The sequence below is a fragment of the Phaethon aethereus genome (assembly GCF_964289735.1).
Source record: "Phaethon aethereus genome assembly, chromosome: 1".
Taxonomy (NCBI): Eukaryota; Metazoa; Chordata; class Aves; order Phaethontiformes; family Phaethontidae; genus Phaethon; species Phaethon aethereus.
The window spans coordinates 116,813,823-116,829,688 of NC_138575.1; the positions used below are offsets into that span (position 1 = coordinate 116,813,823).

Consider the following 15,866-nt stretch of genomic DNA (forward strand, 5'->3'; position numbering starts at 1 on the left):
TTAAGCAACTGTTTGGAATAAAATTAAAAGGAAAGGAAAGCAAATTGCCAAAGACACTGGGAGCGGGAACATGAGCTGTGGGAAGCACTGTCTGCTGTCTCCACGATTATCTGGCCACATTTAAAATATCCACACACAGGCAGCAGGGTCACATTCTTGACATGTTATTTGCAGAGACAATAGCCTCAGAAATAAACTATTTCCTGTGTTGTCCTGAAGCTGGTGTGAGCAAAGCAGGTCTACTAGAGAAGACAACAAAAAACATCTGACTGGTAAAACTGGAGTTAAAAAAAGCACTTCCCAAACCTCAATGCTACAGGGTGCCTGCGCTCTCCCCACAGAAGACCGCTGCTGTTCTTCTATTGCAGGCAAGACCAAGGGGCTTGTGCAAGGCTCTTCTTGCAGCTCCAGCAATAACACCTTGTTTTCTAATAAACCAGTTCCCTAACGTCCACCGGCTCACCTTTTAGAATCATAGAACCATTTAGGTTGAAAAAGACCTCTAAGATCATCAAGTCCAGCCGTTAACGTAGCACTGCCAAATCCATCACTAAACCATGTCCCTAAGCACCACATCTACATGTCTTTCAAACACCTCCAGGGATTGTGACTCCACCACCTCCCTGGGCAGCCTCTTCCAATGCTTGACCACCCTCTCGGTGAAGAAATTTTTCCTCATGTCCAATCTAAACCTCCCCTGGTGCAACTTGAGGCCATTTCCTCTTGTCCTATCGCTTGTTACTTGGGAGAAGAGGCTGCCGCTAGCCATCTCGCTACAACCCCCTTTCAGGTAGTTGTAGAAAGCAATAAGGTCTCCCCTCAGTCTCCTCTTCTCCAGACTGAACAACCCCAGTTCCCTCAGCTGTTCCTCATAAGATTTGTGCTCCAGACCCCACATGAGCTTCGCTGCCCTTCTCTGGACATGCTCCAGCACCTCAATGTCTTTCTTGTAGTGAGAGGCCCAAAAATGAACACAGGATTCAAGGTGCGGCGTCACCAGTGCCGAGTACAGGGGCACGATCACTTCCCTGCTCCTGCTGGCCACACTAGTTCTGATACAGGCCAGGATGCTGTTGGCCTTCTTGGCCACCTGGGCACACTGCTGGCTCATGTTCAGCCGGCTGTCAACCAGCACCCCCAGGTCCTTTTCCGCCGGGCAGCTCTCCAGCCACTCATCCCCAAGCCTGTAGCCTTGCATGGGGTTGTTGTGACACAAGTGCAGGACCCAGCACTTTGCCCTGTTGAACCTCATACAGTTGACCTCGGCCCATCGATCCAGCCTGTCCAGATCCCTCTGCAGAGCCCTCCTACCCTCCAGCAAATCAACACTCCCACCCAACTTGGTGTCGCCTGCAGACTTACTGAGGGAGCACTCAATTCCCTCATCCAGATCATTGGTCAAGATATAAAACAGAACTGGCCCCAGTACTGAGCCCTGGGGAACACCGCTTGTGACCAGCCACCAACTGGATTTAACTCTGTTCACCGCAAGTCTTTAGGCCCAGCCATCCACCCAGTTTTTTACCCAGTGAAGAGTATGCCCGTCCAAGCCATTAGCAGCCCATTTCTCCAGGAGAATGCTGTGGGAAACAGTGACAAAGGCTTTATTAAAGTCCAGGCAGACAACATCCACAGCCTTTCCCTCATCCACTAAGAGGGTCACCTTGTCACAGAAGACCAGGTTGGTCAAGCAGGACCTGCCTTTCATAAACCCATGCTGACTGGGCCTGATCACCTGGTTGTCCTGTACGTGCCGCACGATGTCACTCGAGATGATCTGCTCCATAAGTTTCCCTGGCACCAAGGTCAAGCTGACAGGCCTGTAGTTCCCCAGATCCTCCTTCTGGCCCTCCTTGCAAGGGAGCCTCGCATTTGGTAACTTCCAGCCAACTGGGACCTCCCCGGTTAGCCAGGACTGCGGATAAATGATGGAAAGTGGCTTGGTGAGCACTTCTGCCATTACCACCTCAGTACTCTTGGGTGGATCCCATCTGGCCCCACAGACTTGCGTGAGTCTAAGCGGTGTAGCAGGTTGCTAACCATTTGCCTTTGGATTATGGGGGCTTCATTCTTCTCCTCGTCCCTGTCTTCTTGCTTTTAGGGACAACCTGCCAGAATCCACACATATAGCCCAACTGCCCATACATCACTAGCCCTAGTTCCCCTAAAGAGAAGTGGTGGGAGTCAGGGTCTCACCCACAGGCCAGGGAAGCTCCTACCCAGGCTGTACAAAACACCAACCCACACTGCACTCCTTACCTTTGGACTAAAATTCAGCACCCCAAAGGGAAGGGGTTTGGCCCACCAACTAGGCACAGTGAGACTGGAGAGCTCTTCCAACGTAATTGGAATTCTTCTGGAGTTTGTTACTTTTTCCTTTCTCTTTTTAAAATATGCACTTCAGGTTCCTTGTGACTACCATAGTCAAAGAAACACGTGGCAACTCTCACTTCTGCAAAATATGAGCTGAGCCTTACCTGAGGGCTCTTTCCTAAGCTACAGCAACTGGTAGGTGAGACTACAAGAACTACTCCATAGCATTACACTTTCCACCTATCACACCTTCTGTGTAAGGCCTGATACGTGATAAGTGAGCTACATAGTATGAATTTTTAATGCAAGGCATGATGTTATTGCAGTAGGACAAGCTCCTTAAACAGCTTTGTATATAACCTGAAACCTGAAGTCAATTGCTGGAAACATTGCAGCAGCTAGTAAAAAAACTGAACTGTGGAGGAGACGAACATGTGAACCCATCTAAAGAAAGGTTGTGGCATTTAAAATAGAAGTTCATACTTGTTCATGTTTGTTCCCTGCTAAGCACACAAGCAAGCATTAGGACGCTTTGCACTCACGTGTCAGTAGATGTTGATGCAGTTTAACCGATCTGAGGAACAGCGTTGCTAGTTACAGACTTGAACACGCCATTTTAAAGTTAGCCGTCCCAGAAGAGGAAAGCTTCATTTTGTGCCAAGGCACATGTCAAATAGGCACACTGTGGGCAAATACTTGCATCTGGCATTTGATCTCCTGTCTGTCTTGTTTACCATCCTGTAACAGGCAAGGCTGAAGGCTTGGACCTTCCATTGGCTCCTCCATAAAAATGAGGTTTCAATAGGAGAGAAAGGAGGCCAACAAGCTTGCTCCAGCCTTTCATGTGGGACAGGCTGAAGATCAGCACATGCTGCCCAAAGGAGCCCAGACCCCACCAAAAAGCAGAGAGCCAAGACAGGCGGAACCCGTTCTAAGGGCATATCTGCACACCATACAGGGCACACACTGCTAAGGGTGGAAACCTTACTACTAAGGAGACTCCCTACAGGTTACTAAAGCCAGGAGAGTGATCCCAACAGCTTCATCTACTGTAGGACTTGCTTCCTTGCTTGCCCCTCTTGAGAGGCACCTGTCTTGGAGCACACATGTACACATACCACTCTCCTGTATTTTTTTTCCCAGTATTTTATTTCTGACAGGCATTTACAACGTTCCATTCATAGAACTAAAAACATAAAAATAGACCTTCTTTCAGCTTATAAAAGAAATATATAAGAACCTTTGACATAGACATGTCATGACATTATGTACAAGAACAACGGTACCTTCCCAGTACCAGCCTTCTAGTATTTCAGCGCTGACTGTATTCCGCTGGGTACAGCATAGGACAGCTAAAACCTCCGCTTCTCTAATACGCTGGGACACAACTGACAGGTAGATGATATAAAACAATGATGTGATAATACAAAGGGTATAGAAACCTTTCTAAAGCTTTTACGAAAAGAAATCAGAAGATAGCAAAAAGTTAATAGAGAAAGCTTTCATAAGATCAAGTATAGTGCACCAGAAACCAGAAAGGGGAGGGCAAGGGGAGAATGCTAGCTGGGACACATAGACAGTGGTGGATTTTTGGGGGGAATAATTTTTGTTATGTTTTAAAATATAGTCAGAGTGGATTTTATAAAATATAATCCTAAAGCTATTATAAAATTTCAGGTTTTCAAAGTACCTACTAATGTGTCAAACATCAATAGATACCAACAAAAAAAAAAAGAAAATTTCATATAATCTTCCTTTTTTCCTATAGGTGAAACTGAAATGGGAAAAGCTATATAAATCTTAAAAAAAAGTGCTATTTTGTGTTTCGTATTTGGAAGTTACTTAAAAACCACAAGATTTTAGTCAGATTTTACCCTGTTTTAGATGTTTAAATAAAAGACAATGTTAGAGAGGTTTGCTTGTGTAGAACTTGTTCATACTCTATTGCAGTGGAAAAGCTTTTATAAAGGAATCAAAATACACTAGTTTCATCCACAGTAGGAGTGTGGATGACGTCAGTTTTTTGGCCATGAATTCCCTGTCCCCTAAGCCCAAACTCTGCCAGAGAGAGAGGACCAAACGGATCTGTGATGTTGCTACGCTGACTCCAGCGAGGTTACACCATGGATCAGTTTGGTCCACTACAATTCAGTCATGTCGTTTTATTTTATTATTTTTATTATCTAACTAAACTCCAGTCTCAAACATATACAATAATCCTTTTCCTGAAGAAAGCTATACCTAAAATAAGAGTTTCCAGTTCATATTTTAATATAAAATCACCATTCCTAACCCTCTGCAAAAAACTAGCCTCGTATCCTAGACGTGGAGCTACGCTAACGCTGTAAAACTCTTATCCCTTTGTGCTCCCGCATCTCAGGTAAAATACAAAAAAATATTTCTTCAAGTGTTAAATTTGGATCTCTTTTTAAGAGTTTGGCATCTTTATAATATTATGTAAAACTAGAGCTTCCAACATTGACATTAAATTAGACCAGCCACAGACCAAGAGGACTTAACACAACATAAATCCCAAACCTTCCCTCACACATTCCTAAAATACATTTATATCTTTTACATTTAAAGAGGGAAAAGTAATAAGAATACTGCAACTGTACACGTTAAAAACAGTTTCCTCATTAAGGAGATGAACCTATGACCGACGTTTGACGGCTACAAAACCCTCTGTTCGTTGTGCTATTGTTTAAGCTAGTTCGCTGCACGTAGGTTAAGACATCCAGAGTAATTTGTTTTCCAGTGATGATATTCTCCCCGTACTTAATTTCAGCCCCTGATTATTTTAGAATAAATAAAATAGTGTGAAAGCCCTTGGTAACGTAAGACAGGACCTTAAGCTTATTCCGTTCCAGGTTTTAAGCGTTTTACAGTTGCCTGAAGTGTGGCCGCATGGCTTCGGACCAATTCAGCTGCCGAAATGGTGTGTGCAAGTGTGCAAACTATCAGGATCAGCTCTCCGCGGTGCGCAGGGGCGGGAGGGAGGAACGGAGGGTGGGACAGGGAGACCTACGCATCCAGATGGGGAAGGGGACCAGTTTAGAGCTCTGTGTTCAGTTTCCTGCTGGGGACAAAGTCTTCACGCCTAACCCAGATGACCTCCTCGCCATGGCCCTCCACGTCGCCATTGATACCAGACAAGGCCGCCTGCTTCTTCAGCTGGGTCATCCTGGAGGCGTGCGTGTCCATGGCTGGGCGCGGGCGGTCTCCCCGGCACGGCTGGCTGCTCGTGATGGAGGCTGCCTGCAGCCGCTCCCGAAGGTCTCGGTCGGCCACGACACCTCTCATGGCCTCGCAGTACTCATCGTCATCGCTGAGGATGTCCGTTTCCTTGATGTCCTCCTGCTCCTCATATTGAGCAAGGTCAAACTGTTCCTCTACCCAGCGGTCAGTGTCCCCACTGTGTGTGGGCTGCTGGGGCTCTTTTTCAGGGCTGCTGGTGTAGACGGCATCTGAGTCAATGGTAAACCTGTTTCGGGCCAGCCGCCGCCTCCTCCTCCCAAGAGACTTGCTTGGGGCTGACACTGTGCACACACAAAGATAAAACCCCACAGGCTTTTTACACATGGTACAACTCTCTTTAAAAAGTTAAGTCTTCCAGGGGCCCTTTATTTAACACCTCTAGGCACAAAGCAGGCAGACTTCCCACAAATGACCTAGTCATTCAGCATCCTCCCTGCGGGCAAGTCACACTTCACTCAGCTCCTCAGCACAGGTCTCTCTCCAGCTGAAAGGAGTTTCTGCTACTCAGATCCGCAGTTGGGATAATGGCCCACAATTACTGTTCCTCCTAAGCGGTAAGCAGGCAGCCAGCCAGCACAAAGTGCATCTGTTCCAGCTCAGCTTCTCACACGCAGTGCCCTGCTGTCGGCACACCGCGCAAACCAGCTAGCCTCACGCCTCGGTACGGGCAATTGCTTTGTCTTGGGTAAGAGCAACACTACAGGTTTCCAAGTAGCTACCTCAGTGCTGAAGATGCAATTGTTGCGTTATTTAAGGGGAAGGACGTTCCCTGTCCAGGCTCTGCTACTCCCTTTCCCACTCCCTCCCTACTGGGAGGGGGGAAAGAAAACCCCCAAACCAGAAGTCCTTTCAGAAGTTCCTTACTCAGCGTCAGCTGGTCTACTAGCTTTTGCAACTGGCCCAATTAGCAAATTCACATCTTCTGTGTTGGAACATCTTCATGAGAGGCTTGTGAGGCAAAGCAGGGGATGAATCCTGCAGCTGAAGGACCTGCAGGCATTCCAGCGCTTTACGTGTACACACACACGTAGCTCCATGGCAAGCAGGTGAACTCCGAGGTTATAGTTTGTCCCCCTCCACTAAACAGCATCTTTAGCACTTGCAGTATCTATTTATTAAATTCTAGCTCAGGGGCAGGGTTACATTTTAATATCCCTGAGCCTCCAAACATGCATTAAGTACAACAGCTCAGCAGTTGCAAATTTTAACTGTAGTGAGAGGTCTGGACTCTAAGATGAGATTTTAATCTCTGCAGAATTCATCATGCAAATGCACCACCAAGCCAAACTGAAAGAAGGTTTGGCATCTACAGCAGATTAGCCCCACAGGCTGACTGAAGCAGTGCTGTGGTGAAACAGTTGCATTTTGGCCCTCCTTTGACTCTTCTCCTTACAATTTTAAGTGTCTCTGAGGCAGATGGCTAGCAACACCCCGAGTGAGAAGACATGCTGCGAATGTTATTGGTCTGGCCTGCCATTACAGAAGAGGAACAGAAAGCCTGGTTGTCTACATTGCTGGATCTAATGAGCAGAAAAAAACCAAAAACCAACAGACCAGAACAAAACACGCAGCGGTGCCATGTACTTTTCAGCTGGAAGCAAATGTTTCTTCCCTCCATCATCTAGTGTTCTGAAAATGAAAACCTGCTTTTCCCTGGGATTTTTTTCATTGCTTTTGCCTGAAGTCTACTGAAAAGGAAAATCCATGGTTTAGGACAGGCCATTGCAAACATACCAGTATCGAGTGCATGCTTCTCAAAATGTGAGAAGTAGAAGCACCTGCCCTTTAGCAACAGAGCTGAAAAGGCTAAAATGGAGGACACACAAAGCTATCTCTTCAAACCAAGACACTCACTCGGGGGAGCTGATTTTTCTTCTGCATTTTAGTTTAAAAGTGCTAGGGTTAGCTCAAAATTCTGTACATGCTTTTAAGAAATATGCAGCAGGCTTCTGCTTTGTTCAGCTGAAACCCATTTCCAGATTAAAGTGCATAGCCAATTGGTATTGACAGGAATCCCATTTCATTCCTTCCTTGCCAGAAGGACCGCTCTGAGGCTGAGCCTTGAGTGCAAAGCAAGGTAAATAGAGACAATTTAAGGCTCTCAAGGAGGTGAAGCATGGAAAACCAGCAGTTTTTACATACAGAGGAAAGAATGCTAATCCTAATATACAAGTAACAGACACGACCACATGTCCTACAATAGTGCTGGGGTTACTGGGATCTTGAAAGTCTGTAGCCCTACAGTACCTGCCCTGTTCATGGCTGGCCTTGCACCTTTTAGAGCGCACAATCTTTTTCCACCGAAAGGAACATATTGCTGGGATGAGGGCAAACTTTCGGTTTTAAGAAGCTGTCTTCTGTGTTTATCCCGCAGAATCGAGTGCACTGCCTTCAGAAAGTCCTTCCTGTGTTCTGGTGAACTGAAAAATAGGTGAGCATACAAAAGGCAGCGTTATCTCTTGGGAACTGCTAAAAGCTCTCTGTAAATGAGATAAATAATGACCAGTTCTGGTAATTTAAGACAGTGCAAACTGACTGGGATGCAATTCCCCCGGAGAAGGCTCAATTTAATACCGTATTTTCAAAGCAAAGCTAAATCTATAATCCTTGCAATGAACATCCAAGGAAACAAATACAGTGTTCTTGAACAAAACATTTTGCCATTCTCCCCTCTTCAGGCTTCCTTCTCCTCCAGTACCAACCACGTACTTCTATTTGTCCGGTAAACATCAAGTTGACCTATAGTGGCTATTTAAATCTCAGTTTGTCTCCTGTAAACACACACCAAGCAGAAGTCCTGCAACTCTCTACTACCTAGTGGTAGGAACTGGCTTGGTATCAGCTCTGTTAAACCCTGGTGAACTTGTGTACCAAGTTCTTATTTGAACTCTAAAACACATCAGGGCAACTACCACAACAAAGATGGACAAGGTTTCCTTAAGGAAAGGGCAATGCCCTAAGAGCAGAGGTTGGAACTTGGTGGCATGAAAGGTACCAGCTGAACAGGACACATGAGCAGCTACCTGACATAAAGATCCAATGATAGAGTTCAGCTGGATGTAAATTTGTGAAAGGAAAATTGTAATAACGTTATTCCCAAAAAGGTGCAAAGCTAATAAAATATATGCCTTTATTTTAATACATTTTACACAATTGTGCCTGCCAGAAGTAAGGTTTTAACACCCTCTCTCCACTTCCCCTACTGGCTGTTCCCAGACTACCTTAAAAGAAAGGCATAGACAAGCTGGGATCCAGAGATGTAGCTGCCATTGAAAATATGGAAATGCACTTACCTACAGCAAAGGTGAAACGTTCTTTCTGGCCTGCCTTCAGACTCAGATTTAACATGGACAATCTCACATACAGCATTGGTCTCTGCATCTAAAGTGAAAAGCAAGCAGCACTTCATACAACACTTTCTCATATTTAACCCCAGTTAGAGTATTTATTCGATAATCCTGAAAAAAATGGTTCAAGACCATCTGGGATAACACATAATACACTGCAAATAATATTAACTCATGGCTGAAAGGCAGAAGTGGGCAAGTGACTAATGAAACAACAGACACTTAAACTCGCCAAAATCCAGTAGTATTATATATATATACTCAGTCCCATAAAATATGATACCCCCACCAGCTTTTCAGATATTACTCAGGGTACTGTCACATTTCACATTAGAAAAGGAGGAAATTGTTTTAAATTTTGAAATTTTTAATATAGTGAGCTTCACATGAAGCCATGAATGACAAGAACAAAAATTCACTAGCTCTGTTGTCTCACAGCTGCAAGATTTCCTTCTAGTGTCCAGAAGAGGAACATAGCAAACCAGAGTTAACAACTTTGTCCTGTTTTTCCAGAACCCTGACTGGCTTCAGAAGAGTACTGACAAGCTGGAGATACACAACTGGAGCTTCTGCCCCTTCATTTCTCTCCAAGGCTATTACAGATGTCAAGGTTGTGGGTTCCTTGCTTAGGCCCCAGAAGCTGCATACACATGTATGGTATGGACATACCAGTACACAGCTAAGGACAAATACTGGTCCGTGAACATCCCCAGACTAAGCATTAAGAACCCTGCCAAATTCATGCGCAGGAACATTACCTGCACTTGCCAACGCTCGAACCTGCAGTGCTTCTAAAGGTATCATGTGGCGAAAGCGGAACGGATCCCAATCTTCATAAATTGAAGCTCTATGTGATCCTCCCTGGAAGAATTTCAAAATACTGTTAGGAAATTAGACACCTTGGGACAGTCAGACACAAAAGTCTCCTTTGCTTTGCACTGAGAATGTCCAGCTAGAGTCTTGTTGCAGTTCCTATTCTCTCACTACAACATCTTAGTAACCAGCATCACTGATGTGCCTAACTATGAAGGTCTTGCTAAATTCTAGGCAAAAGTAACCATTAGACCGATCAGCTCTTATCAATGCCTTCAAAAGTCGTTCAAGACCAATGCTGCATTCTCTCCTCCAAGTGAGAGGACAAACATGCACAAGTTTTGCCTTAGTCACTCCAAAGTCATTTTGTGGACAGTTGACTTCAGAAAACAACCATATAAGCATTTCAAATCCCACTTTGGTTTATGCCATACATGGGAATCCAAAATTTTCTGTAATACTATAAACTGCGTTCCCTACTGCAGCAAGGCATGTGTTTACTGTCAAGCTTAGCTTTAATTTTTAATCCCAAACTCCAGTAGGATCCCCTGATACATACTGTAGGCACACCTAATTTAGCTAAGAGCAGCCAGCACTTGCTCAGTGGCATGCAACAGCCAGAACTGGAGCGAGGGCATTGTGTTTGACTAAGAAAGTTGACAGGCATCAGCTCTCATAGTTGATTCATATAAACTGATCAAAGAGCCAAACACAAGACAGACATTCAAGGTGACACCTTGTTTCATGAAAATCCACTCCACAGCATAGCATGGACATGGCAGGCCACAGGAATGACTAGTCCAGCAGACAGCAAAGGATAAACTAAACGAACACTTGCAGAGCGCTGCCCCCAGGCCAAACAGCAGGCCACTCGGCACTCCTCAAAACTTCAGTTGTGTGGCAGAGAACAAGAATCACGTATGCAAAAGCACACTCTAGCACCACAGCTTTATGGAAAGCAAATCTTGATTGTAGCACCACAAATGCACACAGCATCACCAAAATAGTCCATGCAACTTACAAGTTTCTTCTTCTGTTTGGAACCATCCTTGTATACAAGGACCACAGCAGTTTTGAACACTAGAGGAGAAAGTTAGAAACAAAAGCCATGTAGTCAATAAGGTTGGGAATGGGTCTCCTCTATGCCCAAGCACACAGACCTTTCAACTCCTCGAACAGCCCTCACCTGAGTCAGGGAGAGAAGGCAGGAGTAAACCTACCAGCCCTCTTGCATATTCTTCCCAAAAAATCCAAGCTCAACCACTTGGGGTAGTACACAAAACCAGGTTACTTCAAAGTCACTTGAAACTTAACAGTTTAAGTTACCAGTTATCAGAACAACTATTCAAGCAGCAACAGTTCTATACAAAAAATTTTAAAACTTGAATCCCCCCGGCTAAGTTCACCTCAGACAAATGAGCAGCATCGAGCTGCCAGTCAAGCAGATGAGACTGCGCTTGGACAGAATTCGAACATGTCCCAGATGGGAGAGTGGCCTATGCTGAATTAAAAAGTGAGCACCACTGGCAGGCAAAGGTGTAATCTGATTCCTATTTTGCCGTATAATATCCACATGGAGCTGGAATTTGTCTTTTAAGGCTCCCGTTTTCCTTGCGCTCTCTTTCTTCAGGCCTCAAATGCACCCTTTGTCTTATGATTGAATTGCATGGACGCTTAATTTTGGACATTTTATGAAGCCACTTTAAAGCTTTTTGGAGTAAGTAAAAGTTGCTGCACATTCCTAGCAGCTTTCCTGAGGCCCCTTAGCTTCATGGTATGAGCAGGTGCCTTCCCAGCTTACGGGAAAGCAGTCAATTTTTATATGCTCTTCCAGAGCAAAGCTGAAAGAGTCTTCATTTGTTTTCTGTTTGGTAGAAAACAAAAACAAAAATAAAAATCACTGGCTTCCTAAACTTTCTAGAAACAGCAAGGAAAAAGCATGTAAAGAAATTTAGGAACAAATAAAGCAAGCCTACCACACTCTGCATTGCTTGATATAATCCTGAAAGTAAGAGATACATGATTTAGCCAAAATAAACTATCATGTACCTTTCCAAGGGACCATACTCCAAGGCAGTGGAAGGACTTGAGATCTATGCCAAGAGCAGTTTCAACTTCTAGTATGACCACCCAAGATAGACTACTCTGAGGGAGACAGACCACTCCAAAGCAACTCACTGGGAGTCCTGGCTGAGCTTTTAAGCACTTTAAGCTTAGATATAAAAGCCCTTTCTGGCAAAAGGCACGGAGAAAAAAGGCAAAGCCTCTTCAATTGCCCAACCCCATCCTACAGGATGTGGGGTTACTTGGCATCAATCAGACCATCAAATGGTATCTTTGCAGAGACAAACACCTTTCTATATAGCTGTCAGTTCATAGCCTTGGATATGGGTTTAAGAAACTCTTGCTCTATTACAGCAGTCATCTCCAAATTCTTCACCAGATTTACATCAACAAAGAACAGAATTCGACCATTGCGGCAGACACAAAATATGGTTTTAGGTTCCAGCCAATTTTGCAGAAGGCAATGCTCAACTACCTTCCACAAATATCTGCTAAGGCAAAGTTGACAATCTTTTAGGCATCCAAAATAAAATTACTAGGATACAAACCAAATGCTGCCAGCTCAGGTTCCTTCTTCCATTTCCCCAGTGAAGCAGGAGGATTCAGCCATATCACTGTATTATGCAAGAGCAAGTCTCCCATCGAAAGGTCTGCAACCTGCCAACACAAACACACATACAAAGACACAATGTGTAATCAGTTCGAGAAAGCTTACTTGAATTTTCAGTTCAAGAAAACTTCCTTGAACTTTATTCCTAAACAAACCAACCAATGGCCCACAAGCAAACTTTTGGACTACTTAATCAGATGACTAGAAGCGTGTGCAAACAGCCTGTGACAGTTGGCAATAGATGTATGTAAATCCTTAATTGGTGAGCATAAATTAGGAGGAGTTAAACTCAGAGTCTAGCGCTCGTAATTTGGTGGGATGTCAGGGCAAGACCCAGTTGTTTTCCTTGCATTTTTTCTCCTTTGTCCATCTTTCTCCCTGCCAGTTTCTTTCTATTTTGTTTGAACATTCAAGCATAGAGCCCATCACGCACACACAGTTTGGGGTAAAGTTTAGAGACTGGATCACATGAAGCAGTCAAAGTACTTCCTCCCCACAGTTGCTATGGCTCTTGATTTTGCTCAAAGGCTCATCTATTCAAACCACATTGCTGGAAATGGACTAATAAAGGAGTTCATAGCAACTGTTGGGAGATGCCTACTAATATTGCAGCAACTGGATCTTTCACTTTGAATTATGGTCTCCCAGAGTGACAAATTGGGGGCTATCCCCAGTCTACGGGCCATGTTACCCCATTCCTCCACTCTCCTCTCAGTGAAATCTGACTTTTGCCAAAGGATGCCATGGATACCATCAGCACAACAACCCGAGGTCTCCCTGATAGCAAAAGCAACACTAAGACATGTGTTTACTGTTTCCTCTCCCAGATTAACCCCAAACCATGATTGCTTTCCCAACAGATGTCCTGACACAATCTCTCCACCACTGTTTGCCAGCACCAGCCCTAGTATCTGCCTTCTGCCCATCATCTGATCCTCCTTCCCTGCTGCTGCTATCCCGCTCTTGTACCCAAAGCTTCCTCAACACTACGCACACCCAGACCTCCTTTACCTTGTAGCCCAATGCCACTTATGTTTGTTTTTCATCCTGGCTGTTGGCAAAATCCCATTACCATTACTTCATATGGTCACGGCTGTCTCCAGCCTTCACCCACATCACTGCTCTCATTGGCCCTCTGGTGTGGCTATACCTCTTCCTTGAGTGCCCCTCGACCTTACTTCGTTCCCCCCTTACTGCCCACCACTCTCCTCCACTACACTGCTGGACTGCAGACCTACATTTTATCATTAAATGGAGAGTCCAGGTCTCAGTCTGAAGCTCCAAGACACCTTCCACAGGTTTCTGAGATGGTCATCCAGGACTGAGACACAACTGGGTCTTTGCATGTTTGCATATGCGCCATATGAGACATCTAGACCAAAGCCCAAGGTGCTTTCATATATCAAGCCCACTAACACAATTTCTAAAAGAGAAACAGGAGTTTCTCACACACCGCAGCTCACATTTTGATCTCTTTAAAGCTGTTAAAGAGCTAAGTACAGACTTGGTCAGCATGCCAGTCCACGCAGACTGGGAAGATTATTTACATGGAACAAGGAGAGCCAAGATACGGACCTCAAAATAGTGAGCTGCATGCTGAGATGTGATGTTGACCCAAGCACAACACTGAGGGTGAATTAACCCACTACTTCTTTACATTGGTCCCACTCACTGAACTGTACATGGAAGAGCAGTTTTTGAACTGGATTGGGATTAATCTGTTTGCATGAGGATCCACTTAAATGACACCATGAAAGATAAATATTTGATACAATTTAACACTCACACAACAGGTGCCAAAATAATGGCCTTTTTCTCTTGAATTCTGTTACCTCTTTTTTCTCCCCTGTTTGTTCTGCTATGAGTTGGTCAAACACTGCCCCATATTCTTCATGGATTTTCTGCATTTCATTAATGTGGCTGGCAACTTTGTTCATTGTTTTTATGGCCACTACAAGAAAGACAGAGGGATAGGGGAAGAGACAAAAGGTATTTTTAAGCCTCTGAGAGGAAGGAGGGGGAGAAGGGTTCCAGATCAGAGGTTAAACAGGGAAGAGCAACGTAGGTTAGCTCCTTACCATCAAGGTGATAATGTTCTTCACTGTCCACGTCAGTCAGAGCAAAGAGCTCCTTCAGCAGGAGAGGGTATTTCAGTATCCGCTGGATGGGTTTGATGAGGTAAGACTCCAGCGTGGAGGAGTGCTGTCTTCGGGGATTCTGAGCATCCAGAAATGCCTTGAAAGCAGTGTCTGTCTTGGCTGGAAGATTAAAATGAAGCAACTGGATAAATCAAAAAACATAACAGCTGCCCTGATAAAGTGACTTTTCCAGTTTTAAATTCATTTATCCAGAGACATTTTGCAAGGAAGTGTGGATTTATCAGGTCCACAGTATTAGACCTATGTACTTTAGGTTTCGAGTTACTGACACTTTGCCACAGATATGCTATTTATGATTTAAAGTCAGGAACCCACCTACTATACCAATACATGCAGTTTTTAATTTCACTACCCATAGTATTTCTGGCCTTGCAACTATTTTAGAGCAGAATAAATTGTTTTAATCATCTGTTTCCTTTAAGAAAAGGCTCACATTGGATAATTATAAGAAGTCACTACTCATGAGTATAGTCCCACAGGTACACCTATAATATTGGCAAGTCCTGTTATTGTTACCTCATTAAACCTTAAAATGCAGTACTGAACAACAACCAAAACAATCAAGAGCTAGTAAGGAGGTAGGAAGCAGTAAGCTTATGATAGTACACCATATATTGGGAGCAAAGGCAGACTGGACACCTGATTGCTGTCATCTTTTCTGCCTGACTGCTACTGAATTTATAAAAATACCATTTTCTCTATTGCTCTGCCCACTAGAACATAAATTTGTACTGGGAGGGAAATACGGAGAAGGTGGCATTTTTAGACATACAAATTATTCAGTGCAGGAACAATTCCACACAATTGCTTTTATTAGAGCCATGTCCCCTGCTGAGGTTGGGTGGGGTTTTTTTGCAGATAGTCATCCGATTTCAACAAAGCAACTTGAGTTTCAAATCCAAATGTCACCTGCACCTCAGCTGAGGACACCAAATTACACTTGAAATACACTCCCAGGATTTTTTAAGAGATTTATCTCTGGAAGAAAGTTTTAAGTTCTGTTTGTGTGATAAGTCAAGCACAACCATTTGCCATTTATAAATACAGTCAGCAATGAAAGAGGTAAACAGAACAACCAAACCTACCTAGTCTACGGCCTTAACATTAAGGTCGAACAAAATGATGCCGAAAGAAAGCATGGATGTCACTAGCAACAAATCATTTATTCATGTATTCCACAGAGCTGTTAAGTATTGTTTGCAGCATGGTCAATAAGAGTTTACAAGTAGAAATGAAAAAAAAAAAAAAATGTGCACAGCAAAAAAATAAACCAAACCAAAACACCAACAAAGAAACAAAAAG

The 15,866-nt window shown here is 44.1% G+C and overlaps 1 protein-coding gene across 3 annotated transcripts in view; it reads right to left on the reverse strand.

The window, feature by feature from the left end:
- Window positions 1-5,367: 5,367 nt before the first annotated feature.
- The window catches only part of TIAM1 (TIAM Rac1 associated GEF 1), a gene marked incomplete at its 3' end in the record, with an annotated part of 83,736 nt that continues 73,237 nt past the window's right edge, over window positions 5,368-15,866 (reverse strand). For all 3 annotated transcript variants that reach the window (XM_082003241.1, XM_082003240.1, XM_082003239.1), the window contains 8 exons: window positions 14,484-14,663; window positions 14,238-14,356; window positions 12,344-12,452; window positions 10,753-10,811; window positions 9,677-9,779; window positions 8,865-8,952; window positions 7,819-7,991; window positions 5,368-5,852 (listed from right to left, as the gene is read on the reverse strand). In XM_082003241.1, the coding sequence (XP_081859367.1) occupies window positions 5,368-5,852; window positions 7,819-7,991; window positions 8,865-8,952; window positions 9,677-9,779; window positions 10,753-10,811; window positions 12,344-12,452; window positions 14,238-14,356; window positions 14,484-14,663 (1,316 nt within the window). The remainder of the gene's footprint in view (window positions 5,853-7,818; window positions 7,992-8,864; window positions 8,953-9,676; window positions 9,780-10,752; window positions 10,812-12,343; window positions 12,453-14,237; window positions 14,357-14,483; window positions 14,664-15,866) is intronic.